General features: G+C 43.3%; 1 protein-coding gene across 1 annotated transcript; it reads right to left on the bottom strand.

Annotated features, from left to right (window-relative positions):
• Positions 1-85: 85 nt before the first annotated feature.
• Positions 86-14052, bottom strand: LOC123735051 (centromere protein O). The gene is made up of 5 exons (XM_082974845.1): positions 13428-14052; positions 12862-13018; positions 12168-12385; positions 11717-11877; positions 86-558 (listed from the first exon to the last, which is right to left on the bottom strand). The coding sequence occupies exons 2-4, from the start codon at positions 12911-12913 to the stop codon at positions 11719-11721; spliced, it is 429 nt and encodes a 142-aa protein (XP_082830971.1). The 5' UTR covers positions 12914-13018; positions 13428-14052; the 3' UTR covers positions 86-558; positions 11717-11718.
• Between the last annotated feature and the right edge of the window lie 747 nt (positions 14053-14799).

Below are 14799 nucleotides of genomic sequence, written 5' to 3'. Positions count from 1 at the left end.
GCATATGTTTCTATCCGCGACACATGGAAAATGAACACATATAGTGGAACATGTAACAGCATTACATTATTACAAACAATGTTAATTGTTTTTGTTGAAAAAAATACTGTTTATTCTTGATGCCTTATGAAAACACAGATGCGCCAAACTATTTGTATTATGCCAATAACAACCAATTTGTTTCAGCCTACTAAGTAAAAATAAGAATAATTTGACAGAACACTAAATATAATGTAATACAAATATCAACATAATAAGAATCACATAACGTTCAGGTCATATGCATTATCAACCAAGTTGATCAACCAAATGTTACATTTGGTGTGAAACAACTATGATCAGTTTGGTAGTAGATGGAGAGATGTCACTGGAGGTCCCATCATTGTGGGTTCATGACATTGATGACAATCTTTCCCTTGTTTCTATTGGCTTCTATGTGTCTGTGAGCATCAGCTATCTTCTCCAGGGTAAACATGCTGTCGATCACAGGTCTCAGCAGGCAGGGGGAGGTGATAGGGTCTGAGAAGTGAGCCCTTTCTGAGAAGGCTCTCACCAGATCTGCACAGGAAAAAACACATGGACACACTCTTTACATTCAGGAAGTATTAACAAATACAGTGCTGTAGGGGACAGGCATAATTATTTCATTGCATGATGTGAGAGTTAGAGGTTCGAGAGCAGTAGGTTGCTTAGCAGTTAAGAACATTGGACCAGTAACCGAAAGGTTGCTAGTTCGAATCCCCAAGCTGACTAAGTGAAAAATATATTGTGTGCCCCTGAGTAAGCCACTTAACCCTAATTACATTAGGGTCGCTGTCAATAATGGCTAATCAGGGGGAGTAGGATATGCAAAAAAACTGTACTGTACTTACTTAGAGAGACTTAGAGAGACTTGGTCATTTCTTCAAACAATCATCTTTATTTAATATTGATTAATGATTGCAATAATGAAACCGTCAAGCCTACCTTTTACAGACAATGCACAGACAATGCACAGTTTATATAGCTGATACCCAGAATGCTTGGTTCCACCCCTCCCATATAGATTGGGGGGCACCATAAGCCACTTTGGGTTGATCCTCTGGATCAACCCAAGATGCTAGGATAATTAGGAATACTGAGGCCTTTGTTCTGTTCCTCCAGGCTCTCTCTATCTTGGTGACTCTCACCATATCTTATCTATGGAATGCCAGCTGTAGGTTTTTAATCACCAAGCCATCACTTAATCAGTTGCCAGCCCAAGCTCCATAAAGACTCCTCTCAGTTAACTCAGAAAGGAGAGAGTCCTAAGAACCTTACTCTATTAAATAAAACAACAATTTGCTGCACAAATAACATCATCTTGTAATCCTGATAGCACATCCTCTCCCAGTTGGACCCACCAATGCAGTCTAGGATGACATCTGCTTAAAAAAAAAAATCTCTTAAGTCTATGTTGATTAAATGTTTTCTCTGTATACATTTATCTCTCTGTATGTGTAAGATTTGTATACACACACTGAGTTGTTTGCATATAATAGACATATTATCAAATACTCATTCAATGTTGCAAGCACAAACCCTTGATTCATAATTAAACCGCAGGGAATGGCAAATGCTCTGCATCAGACCGCAAGGCGCTACAGAGGGAAAGTGAGTACAGCCCAGTACATCACTGGGACCAAACTTCCTGTCATCCAGGACCTCTATACCAGGCGGTGTCAGAGTAAGGCACTAAAAATGCTCAAAGACTCCAGCCACCCATAGACTGTTCTCTCTGCTGCTGCACGGCAAGCAGTACTGCTGAACAGTTAATCAGATGGCTATCCAGACTATTTACATTGACTCCCTTTATTATTATTGTTTATTGAATTTATGCATTGACTGTCTTGCGCTGGCTTGCGAACTCACTAAACTCTACCCACACACTCACACATACTACACTGACACTCCAACAAACACACACACTACATACGCTCACACACAAAAAACACACACACATGCATATTGGCGCCACACACAGACACACTTTTCCACACAGGCTGTTGCTACTCTATTATCTATCCTGAATGCCTAGTCACTTTTACCCCTACATATACTGAACAAATATATAAATGCATCATGCAACAATTTCATTGATTTACAGTTCATATGAGGAAATCAGTCAATTGGCCCTAATCTATGGATTCCACATGACTGGGAATACAGATATGCATCTGTTGGTCACATAAAAAAATGGGCCTCACAATGGGCCTCAGGAGCTCATCACTGTATTTTTGTGCATTCCAATTGCCATTGATAAAATGCAATTGTGTTCATTGTCTGTAGCTTATGCCTGCCCATACCATAACCCCACCGCCACCATGGGGCACTCTGTTCACAACGTTGACATCAGCAAACCGCTCGCCCACACAACGCCATACACATGGTCTGCGGTTGTCAGTCCGGTTGGACGTTCTGCCAAATTCTCTAAAACGACATTGGAGGTGACTTATGGTAAAGAAATTAACATTCACTTCCCTGGCAAAGCTCTGGTGGAAATTCTTGCAGTCTGCATGCCAAATGGGTACTCCCTCAAAACTTCAGACATCTGTGGCATTGTGTTGTGTGACAAAACAGCACATTTTAGAGTGGCCGTTTATTGTCCCCAGCACAAGGTGCACCTGTGTAATGATCATGCTGTTTAATCAGCTTCTTTATTCGCCACACCTGTCAGGTGGATGGATTATCTTGGCAAAGGAGACATGTTTACTAACAGGGATGTAAACACATTTGTGCACAAAATTTGAGAGAAATACGTTTTTTGTGCATATGTAACATTTTGGGGATCTTTTATTTCAGCTCATGAAACACGAGACCAACACTTTACAACACCAACACTTTCCCTACGGTGAAGCATGGAGGTGGCAGCATCATGCTGTGGGGGGTATTTTTCAGCGGTAGGAACTGGGAGACTAGTCAGGATCGAGGCAAAATTGAACAAAGCAAAGTACAGAGAGATCCTTGATGAAAACCTGCTGAGTGCTGAGAACCTCAGACAACAACCCATAAGCACACAGCCAAGACAACGCAGGAGTGGCTTCGTGACAAGTCTCTGAATGTCCTTGAGTGGCCCAGCCAGAGCTCGGAATTGAACCCGATCAAACATCTCTGGAGAGACCTGAAAATAGCTGTTGAGCATCCAACCTGACAGAGCTTGAGAGGATCTGCAGAGAAGAATGGGAGAAATTCCCCAAATACAGGTGTGCAAGCTTGTAGCGTCATACACAAGATGACTCGAGGCTGTAATTGCAGCCAAAGGTGCTTCAACAAAGTCTGAGTAAAGGGTCTGAATACTTATGTAAATGTAATATTTTTAGGTCAATGAGGCTCATAGTGTGGCATATGGTGGGTGTGAGGCAATGAAGCAGGCAGTGGAGGTGCAACAAGTGAGAGTGCAAAGAAAGCTGTCATATGCTGAGGCAGTGAGCGTGGTCCAGGTACAGGGAGATACAGGATCAAGGGAGAGATGGGTAGAATCTAGACTGGGGATTACGGGGAAGGTGGGCAGCGATATGTTATACATAGATAAGATAAAGCTAGTGACGTTCATAGCGGGAGCTATCAATAGCACCGCTAAAATAGAGTCTAAAACAGAGAGGATTTCGCTAATAATGAAAGCTGCTGGGAGACATCGGAGTATGACAGGGTTGACATGGGAAGAGGTTCAAGATGACCTCAATCAGCCGAGGGTGGAGTCATGTATTACTGGATCTTAGTTGTAGTAATACAATGGAATGCTCAAAGCCTGTTGGCTAATGGGCAGGAGTTCAAGCGGTTCATTGTACAGTAGATGTGCCAGCTAAGCCTGAAGTGATTTGTGTGCAGGAAACATGGCTCCAACCGACTGTGGAGTTTATCATACAGGGATATGTAGGGGTTCGTAGGGACAGGGATGTGGGGGGGGGGGGGGGGATGTGCCACTTTCATAAAGCAAGGACTTCCTTACAGGATGCTAGGCAAAGGTATTGAACAGGAATATGTGGTGGTGGAGGTGTGGTTGAGAGGAGGGGTGCTAGTGGTAGAGAACTTCTATAATCTGTGTCAGATATTGGACCTGAAAGTGCTGGAGAGGGTGGAGGGCCAGGATAGAAGTAAGGTAATGTGGTGTGGGGATTGTAATGCCCACAACACACTGTGAAGAGTGAAATGGATGGATGGAAATGGCCAAGTGATGGAAAATCTGATAAATTAAATATCTGGTGTGCCTGAATGATGGCCGAGGGACCAGGATTGATGTAGCCACAGGGAAAGAGTCTGCCTTGGACCTCACTCTGGTATCTAGTGCGATGGCCAAAATCTGTGAGTGGGAGGTATGGGAGGAGTCGACAGTAGGGAGTGATCATTACCCCATGGTATGGACAGTAAGCCGGAGGGAGTAGGAGGTGTCAGTGGATGGAGTAGGCAGGTGGGTGATTGGAAGGGCAAAAGGGGATCTGTTTCAGGAGCTGAGTGAGCAGGTGATGAGAGGGGATGTGGGTAGTATGAATAACTGGGTGAGAACAGTGTTAGTGGGGGCAGCTACTGAGGCTATACCTAAGAGTTCAGGGAGGAGGATGGGGAAAGCAGTCCCATGGTGGACGGAGGAGTGTGGGGCAATGGTGAGGAGTAGGAACAGGGCACTTAGAGTACTGAAAAGGAAGCATAACATCCAACATCTGATTCAGTATAACAAGCTATCGGCCAATAGCTTTAACATCAAATGTATGTAAGATTATGGAATGTATGATTACGGAGAGGCTAACTTACTTCCTGGAGAGGAGGGGGCTAGTATCACCACATCAGAGTGGGTTCAGGAAGGATAGGGGAACTATGGACGCAGTGCTCTGCTTAGAAGCCACCTCATTGGAAAGGCTAGATGTCATACAAGGGCAAGGACTCAGAATATGTAGTGGAGGGTAGACCTCCCCAGTGTCTACCCTATAGGTGGAGATGGCGGATATGAATTATTGGGTCAACCTTCAGGGACATAGGGTTTCTCATCCTGCGAAAAGGACTTTACAGGCATGATGGGAACATGAGCGAAGACAGAACACAAGCTTTGGGTGGGTGGGTAATACCCAGGCGAAGGAGATGGGACTGTATGGAAGGGAGTTTAGTCCAATGGTAGCTATTTCTGTAAATCCACCATGGCTACTCTCGCCTCCAGTAGTTGTCTAGAAGTGTCGGAGAGACTTAAGATAGGGAGGGTGTTGAGCCATTTGATTTGTTTAAGAGATGTCTCGATACTGTGGGTAGTATGAATATTATCAGGATTTTGTGACCATTTACACAGATGGTTCAAAAGATCCAAGGACAGGACGTACTGGGTCAGCATTTGTAGTGCAGGAATGTGGGGTGGCAGTCAGGAAACGTATTACAGATCATCTGGCTGTATATACGGCGGAGCCGATGGCCATACTGTTGGCCTTGCAGTGGGTGGAGGAAGTCAGGAAACGTATTACAGATCATCTGGCTGTATATACGGCGGAGCTGATGGCCATACTGTTGGCCTTGCAGTGGGTGGAGGAAGTCAAGCCAGACAGAGTAGTTATTTGCTCTGATTCATGTGCAGTGTTAATGAGTCTCCCGTCCTTTAGCTCACATAGCAGACAAAACCTGCTTTATGAGGTGCTACAAACCCATTGCAGGATTAGACAGATGGGTTTACAGATAAGATTTACTTGGGTCCCAGCCCATGTGGGGGTGGAGGGGAACAAGGCAGTTGATGTACTGGCTAAACAAGCACTTAGTAGTGGGGATGTTGAGGTTGTAGTTTCAATGAGCAAGGCAGAGGCAAAAAGCCTGATATCGACAGTGATGGTGCAGAATTGGCAAGAGCAGTGGAATAGAGATACTAAGGGCAGGCATTTATTTCAAGTACAGAGGAAAGTCAAGGAGGGGAGGATGGCAGGAAGGGACAGAAGAGGGAGGCTATTTTTACAAGATTACGGGTGGGACTCAGCCAGTTGAATAAGACCTTAAATGTAATAGGAAAGCATCCAATAGGAAAGTGTGATTATTGCCAGGAAACAGATACGGTGGAGCATGTATTGCTACAGTGTGGGGAGTATCAGAGGGAAAGAGAGAGGCTGAGATCTAGTATGAGGGAGAAGGGGATACAGGAAATTAGTTTAAAGAGTATATTGAGTAGAACATCATTAGATATAGTCTCAAATATTTTGATATCTTTTTTAAGGGCAACGGGGTGGCAGGTAGGATTTTGTTTCTGTCACACCCTGATCAGTTTCACCTGTCCTCGTTATTGTCTCCACCCCCTCCAGGTGTCGCTTGTTTTCCCAAGTGTATTTATCCCTGTGTTTCCTGTCTCTCTGTGCCAGTTCGTCTTGTATGTTTCCAAGTCAACGAGCGGTTTTCCCGGTCGCCTGCTTTTTGCATTCTCTTTTTACAAGTCCTCCCGGTTTTGACCTTTGCCTGTTTTCTGGACTTTGTCTGACCATTCTGCCTGCCTTGACCATGACCTTGTCTGCAACTGATCTGGTTTTGACCTTTTGCCTAACCTCTTGCCTACCCCTTTTGATTAATAAACATTTTAAGACTCCAACCATCTGCCTCCTATGTCTGCATCTGGCTCTCGCCTTGTGCCATGATAGTTTCTCCCTGTCTCTGGCCCACACTCCAGTACAGTAGGTGGCGGTAATGCACAATAACTTTGGATGCCAACTGCCGATAAACCCCACTGAAGAGAAGGTCAATGGGCGAATAGGTCGGATCCCAACCGGGACGGATAATCAATGGTAATCGAGGGAAGATGGCGGAAGTGGATGCTGAGTTTGAATTAAGCATCGAGTTGAATACATTTGGTGAAGATGAATGTTCTGAATGGACAACAGTAGTATTGAAAACTGTAACAAAAAGGAAATGGTCTAAAATTGGAGTGGAGAATACTTGTGTAAATGATCATTTTGATTAATTGTATTTCTGAAGAGCAGAGGAAGATTGCAGTGGGCCTCAAAAGAATCCGGACAACAGAAGTTTTGTGTTTTGAACTTTGGAGTAGAGCACCTGTCAAAGGAGTCATCTCAGGGGTGACGACGTATGTTCAGGTTGAATAACTGAAGAGAATTCCTGGCGTGGTTGGTGCCCGGCGTCTGACCCATTGGGTGAATGGAGAGAAAGAAGAAAGTCTGTCGGTCCTGTTGTTTTTTGACAAAGAGCAAATACCTACGCATGTAAGATACGCCGTAAGAGCTTTCGTCCCCAAACCACTGCAGTGTAAGAATTGTAAAGGATTTGGTCATGTTTCAAGTGTGTGCAGACGAACAGAGTATACTGAAGAAAGGTGTGTAGAAGGATGACAGTGTTGCAATTGTGGTTTGGATCATGATCCTGAGTTCCTGGAGTGCCCTGTGAGGGTGAAGGAAATTAAGGTGGCAAAAGTTAGAGCGGTCAACCGAATCTCCTATGCGGAGGCAATTAAAATAATTGAGAAAATGTATGATGCCAGTGAAGAGATGGTAGTGGATACACCACAGCCTGTAGTAAATGTTTGCTGCCAGACAAAAGATACCCTGTGTGTTAAAAAGGTGGATGTTGTTGTGTTCATTGCCACAGTTATAAACTGTACAGCACAAGTCTCAAAGAAGCAGAAGAAACTAGACATTATTGTGGCTACAGCAGAAAAGCTTTTGGCACTCAAGGATTTTATGTCGAAAGACTTGCAAGGGGTACTGGCACCGGAAGACCTGCCCTCCCAGGTTCCCCTTGAGCCTGTGTGGGGATCAGATCTGTTTTATTTATTTATTTTTAACAGAAAAGTAGTTTGGTTAATTTTATACATTTTTTTTTGTCATTTTTTGGTAGTTCAGTTTTTTGGTTGTGTAATCGCCAATATACCAAAGAAGAAAAATCTCAACCGGCAAGATGGCGGAAGCAGAAGTAGGTGTGTATCTTGAAACAAATGACGGTGGAATCGAGGAAGATTAGCCTATTGTCCAAAACAATCAAACTGAGGAAAGTATTGTTAGAAAATAAAACATCCAGTTCTGTGAAAGTCCCCTCGTCTTACAGGAGGAGTACGGCTTGTTGAAGAGGAGCGGATCAAGTTGCCAAATCTGAGGAACCCATTTCAGATATCCAGACTGGTGGAAAGAGTGATCGGTAAAATACATTCTGTGAGGATTACGAGAAGTGGACTTGTTCTGATTTCTTGTACTTCTGAGGAACAGAAGGATCGTGTTTTTGTTTCACCCGATTTTAGAAGGTTGCCATGTAGTCAGTGGCGGAACTAGAGTTTTATACGTGGAGTGGCCAAGGCTACTTTAGACCATGTAAGAACATTTGTGTGTAACCTTAACCTGGCATCTAAGGAGCATGAATGAATCCTATGATTGCTGATTAGAGGTAGAAGTGATCATTCACTTAACCTGGAGTTCTTCAATGTGGCAGATAGTGTGGTCCAAAAGTGTTACTTCACTAGAATTCTTTAACATACTATGAATAGTCAGTGTCTCTACCTCGGATCTGCAGCTTAATTTGTTTCTTTCTCTCAAACACACACACACACACACACACACACACACACACACACACACACACACACACACACACACACTGTACTCACATACTGGAGAGACTTTGGTCACTCTGTTTTCATGAATATATATAATCTGGGTCTATAAGTGAATGAACGTCCAAAATATTTTCAGAAAATAATGCTCAAGCACCAAGGAGATAAGATAGCATTTGTGTTTTACATAAACTATGACATTTATTTTACAAAAAAGTACATTTACAAAATGCATTTTTTTTTACATACCAGGTATCAAGCAGAAATTCAATTTGTGTCCATCAATATTATAAACTTACAGTATCATAAACTCAGCAAAAAAAGACACGTCCCATTTTCAGGACCCTGTCTTTCAAAGATAATTCGTTAAAATCCAAATAACTTCACAGATCTTCATTGTAAAGGGTTTAAACACTATTTCCCATGCTTGTTCAATGAACCATAAACAATTAATGAACATGCACCTGTGGAACGGTCGTTAAGACACTAACAGCTTACAGACGGTAAGCAATTAAGGTCACAGTTATGAAAACTTAGGACACTAAAGAGGCCTTTCTACTGACTCTGAAAATCACCAAAAGAAATATGCCCAGGGTCCCTGCTCATCTGCGTGAACGTGCCTTAGGCATGCTGCAAGGAGGCATAAGGACTGCAGATGTGGCCAAGGCAATAAATTGCCATGTCCGTACTGTGAGACGCCTAAGACAGCGCTACAGGGAGACAGGACGGACAGCTGATCGTCCTGGCAGTGGCAGACCACGTGTAACAACCCCTGCACAGGATCGGTACATCCGAACATCACACCTGCGGGACAGGTACAGGATGGCAACAACAACTGCCCGAGTTACACCAGGAACACACAATCCCTCCATCAGTGCTCAGACTGTCTGCAATAGGCTGAGAGAGGCTGGACTGAGGGCTTGTATGCCTGTTGTAAGGCAGATCCTCACCAGACATCACCGGCAACAACGTCACCTATGGGCACAAACCCACCGTTGCTGGACCAGACAGGACTGGCAAAAAGTGCTCTTCACTGACGAGTTGCGGTTTTGTCTCACCAGGGTTGATGGGTGGCGTTTATCGTCGAAAGAATGAACGGTACACCGAGGCCTGTACTCTGGAGCGGGATTGATTTGGAGGGTTCGTCATGATCTGGTGCGGTGTGTCACAGCATCATCGGACTGAGCTTGTTGTCATTGCAGGCAATCTCAACATTACAGGGAAGACATCCTCCTCCCTCATGTGGTACCCTTCCTGCAGGCTCATCCTGACATGAACCTCCAGCATGACAATGCCACCAGCCATACTGGTCGTTCTATGCATGATTTCCTGCAAGACAGGAATGTCAGTGTTCTGCCATGGCCAGCAAAGAGCCCGGTTCTCAATCCCATTGAGCACGTCTGGGACGTGTTGGCTCGGAGGGTGAGGGCTAGGGCCATTCCCCCCAGAAATGTCCGGGAACTTGCAGGTGCCTTGGTGGAAGAGTGGGGTAACATCTCACAGCAAGAACTGGCAAATCTGGTGCAGTCCATGAGGAGGAGATGCACTGCAGTACTTAATGCAGCTGGTGGCCACACCAGATACTGACTTACTTTTGATTTTGATTCCCCTTTGTTCAGGGACACATTATTCAATTTCTGTTAGTCACGTCTGTGGAACTTGTTCAGTTTATGTCTCAGTTGTTGAATCTTGTTACGTTCATACAAATATTTACACGTGAAGTTTGTTGAAAACAAACGCAGTTGACAGTGAGAGGACGTTTCTTTTTTTGCTGAGTTTATTACAGCTGCCTCAGGACTACCTGGCTTGATGACTCCTTGCTGTCCCCAGTTCACCTGGCCGTGCTGCTGCTCCAGTTCCAACTGTTCTGCCTGCAGCTATGGAACCCTGACCTGTTCACCGGACGTGCTACCTGTCCCAGACCTGTTGTCCCAGACCTGCTGGAACCCTGACCTATTCACCGGACGTGCTACCTGTCCCAGACCTGCTGTTTTCAACTCTCTAGAGACAGCAGGAGCGGTAGAGATACTCTCAAAGATCGGCTATGAAAAAGCCAACTGACACTTACTCTTGTGTTACTGACTTGTTGCACCCTCGACAACTACTATGATTATTATTATTTGACAATGCTGGTCATTTATGAACATTTGAACATCTAGGCCATGTGCTGTTATAATCTCCACCCGGCACAGCCAGAAGAGGACTGGCCACCCCTCATAGCCTGGTTCCTCTCTAGGTTTCTTCCTAGGTTTTGGCCTTTCTAGGGAGTTTTTCCTAGCCACCGTGCTTCTACACCTGCATTGCTTGCTGTTTGGGGTTTTAGGCTGGGTTTCTGTACAGCACTTTGTGATATCAGCTGATGTAAGAAGGGCTATATAAATACATTTGATTTGATTTGTTAGACTTTCTGGATAAGTCTTTAAGAGCTTTCCACACCTGGATTGTGCAACATTTGCCCATTATTCTTTTCAAAATTCTCCAAGCTCTGTCAAATTGGTTGTTGATGATTGCTAGACAACCATTCTCAAGTCTTGCCATAGATTTTCAAGTACATTATAGTCCAAACTGTAACTTAGAACATTCCCTGTCTTCTTGGTAAGCAACACCAGTGTAGATTTCAAATCACATTTTATTTGGCACATGTACACCTTACCGTGAAATGCTTACTTACAAGCCCTTAAACAACAATGCAGTTTTAAGAAAAGTTAAGTGTTAGGAAAACATTTACTAAATATTATTTATAAATGTTTTTAGGCCTAAGTAGCAAAATTATATCTATGGATAGCTTGTTCAGTCTGGAGTACATTTACAGCATACTGTGTGTTCAGACTAAGCGATACTGCCGGTCTTTTTAATGGTCACTAAGGCTGTGTGTACTGGGGACTCCAGGAGTAGGGCATAGTTCTTCCATTGTGGAGAACTGGCCAGTGCCATGTCTACACACACATCAAATCAAATTTTATTGGTCACATACACATGGTTAGCAGATGTTAATGCGAGTGTAGCGAAATGCTTCACTCGCATTAAGCAAGGAAGGTATCAATCATTTTACAGAAGCAACAGGTATGCACATGGCTAAAGATAACATCCTCCAGAAAAGCATAGTACATATTGTCCTGTGTTGTTTCAACAACAACCCTTAAAAGGTCATTTAATATTAAGTATCTAGATGGTATTTATGAATTCTACCTTCAGACTATGTTGACCTGGTTGGGCAGGCATTGTGTGTGGTCAGCATACTCCAGTGTACACAGTGCAGCCCCGGCTTTCTCTCCTGGTATAGTGAAAATCAGCACCAGTATAGTAGAGAGAGTATTACTCTCCATTACCCAAACAGAGCTATGACGCTCCTGGAAGCAGACAGGGAAAAGGGGGAGAAGACTGGTCTGAGCGATGGTGTATACATTTTGTCTATAGGAGCTTTCAGAGCAAGGATCTCAAAATACCACGAAAAACAAATAGCATGATCTAACATACTGTATACAGCCATTATCACAAAAGTTTCTTATACTATATTATTCAAAGACTATTACACCTCTCTTACATTGAGCAGACAAACGCATATTTTTAGTTCTGCAAAAGACAAATAACATGAATATTCTATTTCAGATATCAATGTGGATGGCTGGTACTCTGATACCTTGATGAGGTGCAGCTGCTGCTTGCGGCCAACGTAGGCATTGAGATATTGGCTGAGGGTATACAGGAAAGCCCTGACGTCTGTCTGCATGTTGCTCTGCTTGACCAGCCTCTCCAGGGGGATGAATGGAGGGATGTTGTGGCGACAAATTCTCAGATTAGAACCCAGGTTCATCTCCAGGTTATATGTCTCAAGGTAGACACCTATATCATACCCACCTGAGAAAGACAACGAAGGAAAAAGAGGTGTGGATAGATGGTTGGTGATAATGTCTAAACCAGTGGTTCCCTACCCTTTTCAATTACCGTACCACCAACTGAATTTTGCTATGCCTGGAGTAGCCCTGAAGTACCCCCTCATGTACATTTTACCAGTAGGCCTATGTTAATGAGTCGTTTGTTGTCACTGGCTATATCGTAAAAATTCTTAATTTAAGGGTAGGCATACGGTTAGCAGTGTGGTTAAGGTTAGGTTTAATTTATTATGATTTTGTAAGATAAATTGTACAAATAAGCAGGGTTTAGTGACCATAATCATGACTCTGTGGCTGTGATAACTAGTGACGACCTAAGTCTTAAGTACCCCCTGTGGATAGGCCAAGTTGGGAACCAATGGTCTAAACTAAAGAAGCGATATACCACACACACACACACACACACAAATAGATTGTTGATCAAGTTTGGATTATAGGTACCGATAAGGTGGTGACCATGAAGCAGGTCCTGCAGTTGTCTGTGTCTAGCCATCAACAGCAGAAGTTGTGAGTTCTCTGAGCCATCCTCCAGGTCATCCTCATCCCTCTCACATGGAACACCTGTTTTGTCCAGTAGAGTTCTCAGCTTCTGGAGGGACTAGAAAGAAATACATAATGTTGAACTACAGTACATTGACTTCTCAGATACATCTGCTGCACCCTCTATGTTAACCTTGGTTTTAAGTAGCATCAAACAGGTTTGCAATATTTTTAAACATTCTTTAACACCTCCACCTAATAGTATGTTTAAAGGACGTCACGCTGATTTCTTAGCGAGTACAGCTTCCCCCGATTCAGTTCATACCGAGGCTCAAACTCAGGACCTCTGCCTCGCAAACACACGTGAACGCCCTCCTGAAGCGTCAAGTGGGGACACTTCAGTCTGAGGAGTGAGTTTCACAGATGCCCATCTGCTATATATGCATCCATTGATTCAGACCACAACTGATAGGTAATGTGACATCAGTATAATTGATCTCAGAAAATGAACTAGCTAACTTACTTACTGTATTTGCTTTTATTTAAACGTTTAACTGGTCTCTTTTAGTGAGGAGTTCCTGTAGTGTTGCATTCAGCTCTTCCTCACGACTAATCTGCCGAAATTCCTGCTGCTTCACTGCCAAGTTGTTCGCTTCCATTTCCAATATGTTCAAGTACCCCAAAACATCTGTGGATATAAAAGATTTGGATAATACATTTTATACCATGGCATTATTGAATACTCGTTTCTGATTGGTTTGAAGGGCATTCTAGCGCATGTATTATTTCCCTATAAACTCACAGTATATTTGCAAGTAGAATTCAATGGCTATAGTTCTTACATGTTCTATGTTTGAGCTGCTTTTGAAAACAAAAGTCAAATTGGGAAACATTATTGGCCTTGTTAAATTCGATTTTAATAATAGCAAGCTAGAACTGATGGTTTGGTTAGCTGAACTAGCAAGCCTGTTTGGTTACCAAGGCAACTACTGTTGCTATCTAGGGTGTGTTCGTAAATTCATCAGTTATTCTGCCCTCTGCCACACTCGTATGAGAGTGCTCTGAAATCGGAATAGCTAGCCAGCGTGAATTTACGAACACACCCCTAGTAAACTTGCTAACTAGTTACTTCAGTGGATGTTGAATACATTTCTAGCGGTACATTTGTTAAATTATGGCCATAGTATAAAAGAGAATCAACTCGCCGCTCAATACATTCTCTCTTTTTTTTTACATTTCAAATGGTAAAGTATACAACCGTAGTTCACTCTGTTCATAACATATTGTAGTTTGGGGAACAGAAAACTGTATTGAGATCAAATGTTTCATCGATGAGAAAATGCGCAGAATGTAGGCAAAAATCCATTTCGTTCCATCTTCTCCCACTGCCCGTCAGTAGTGTTCCTCTCACTACCATATTTGGTATTGAGTGGAAACGCCAGGCAGATGCTTCACATTTATACATCCACTGAAATATCTGCCTCATTGTTCTGTGGTACCACCGAATATTTAACACAGTATCAGTGCGTTCGACTACCCATACTAACAGTGTATACTACTAGTTAATTTTAGTATACTGTAAACGAACGGTATCGTTTCAGTTGAGCGTACTAGCACTTCGCCTGTCTACCGAAAGTTGATGCTGTTATTATGCAATCTCTTACTAGCTTGTTAGCATAACAAATTACTAGCTAGACATATTACGATGTTGAGTGTCTTCGTAAATTCAATCTGGAGTTCCATAGTCAGATTGTTCATAAATTCAGAGTTTTGCTCTTGGGTGCTCTGGCCAAGGAGTAGGGTTGCAGGTAACCTAGTGGTTAGAGCGTTTGGCTGGTAACCGTAAAGGTTGCTAGATCGAGTCTCCGAGCTGACAAGGTAAAAATGTGTAATTCTGCC

The sequence above is a fragment of the Salmo salar genome, chromosome 01 (genome assembly GCF_965601325.2).
Source record: "Salmo salar chromosome 01, fSalSal1, whole genome shotgun sequence".
NCBI lineage: Eukaryota > Metazoa > Chordata > Actinopteri > Salmoniformes > Salmonidae > Salmo > Salmo salar.
Note: the sequence above shows the minus strand (reverse complement) of the source record. Positions and strands in the feature narration are given on the sequence as shown.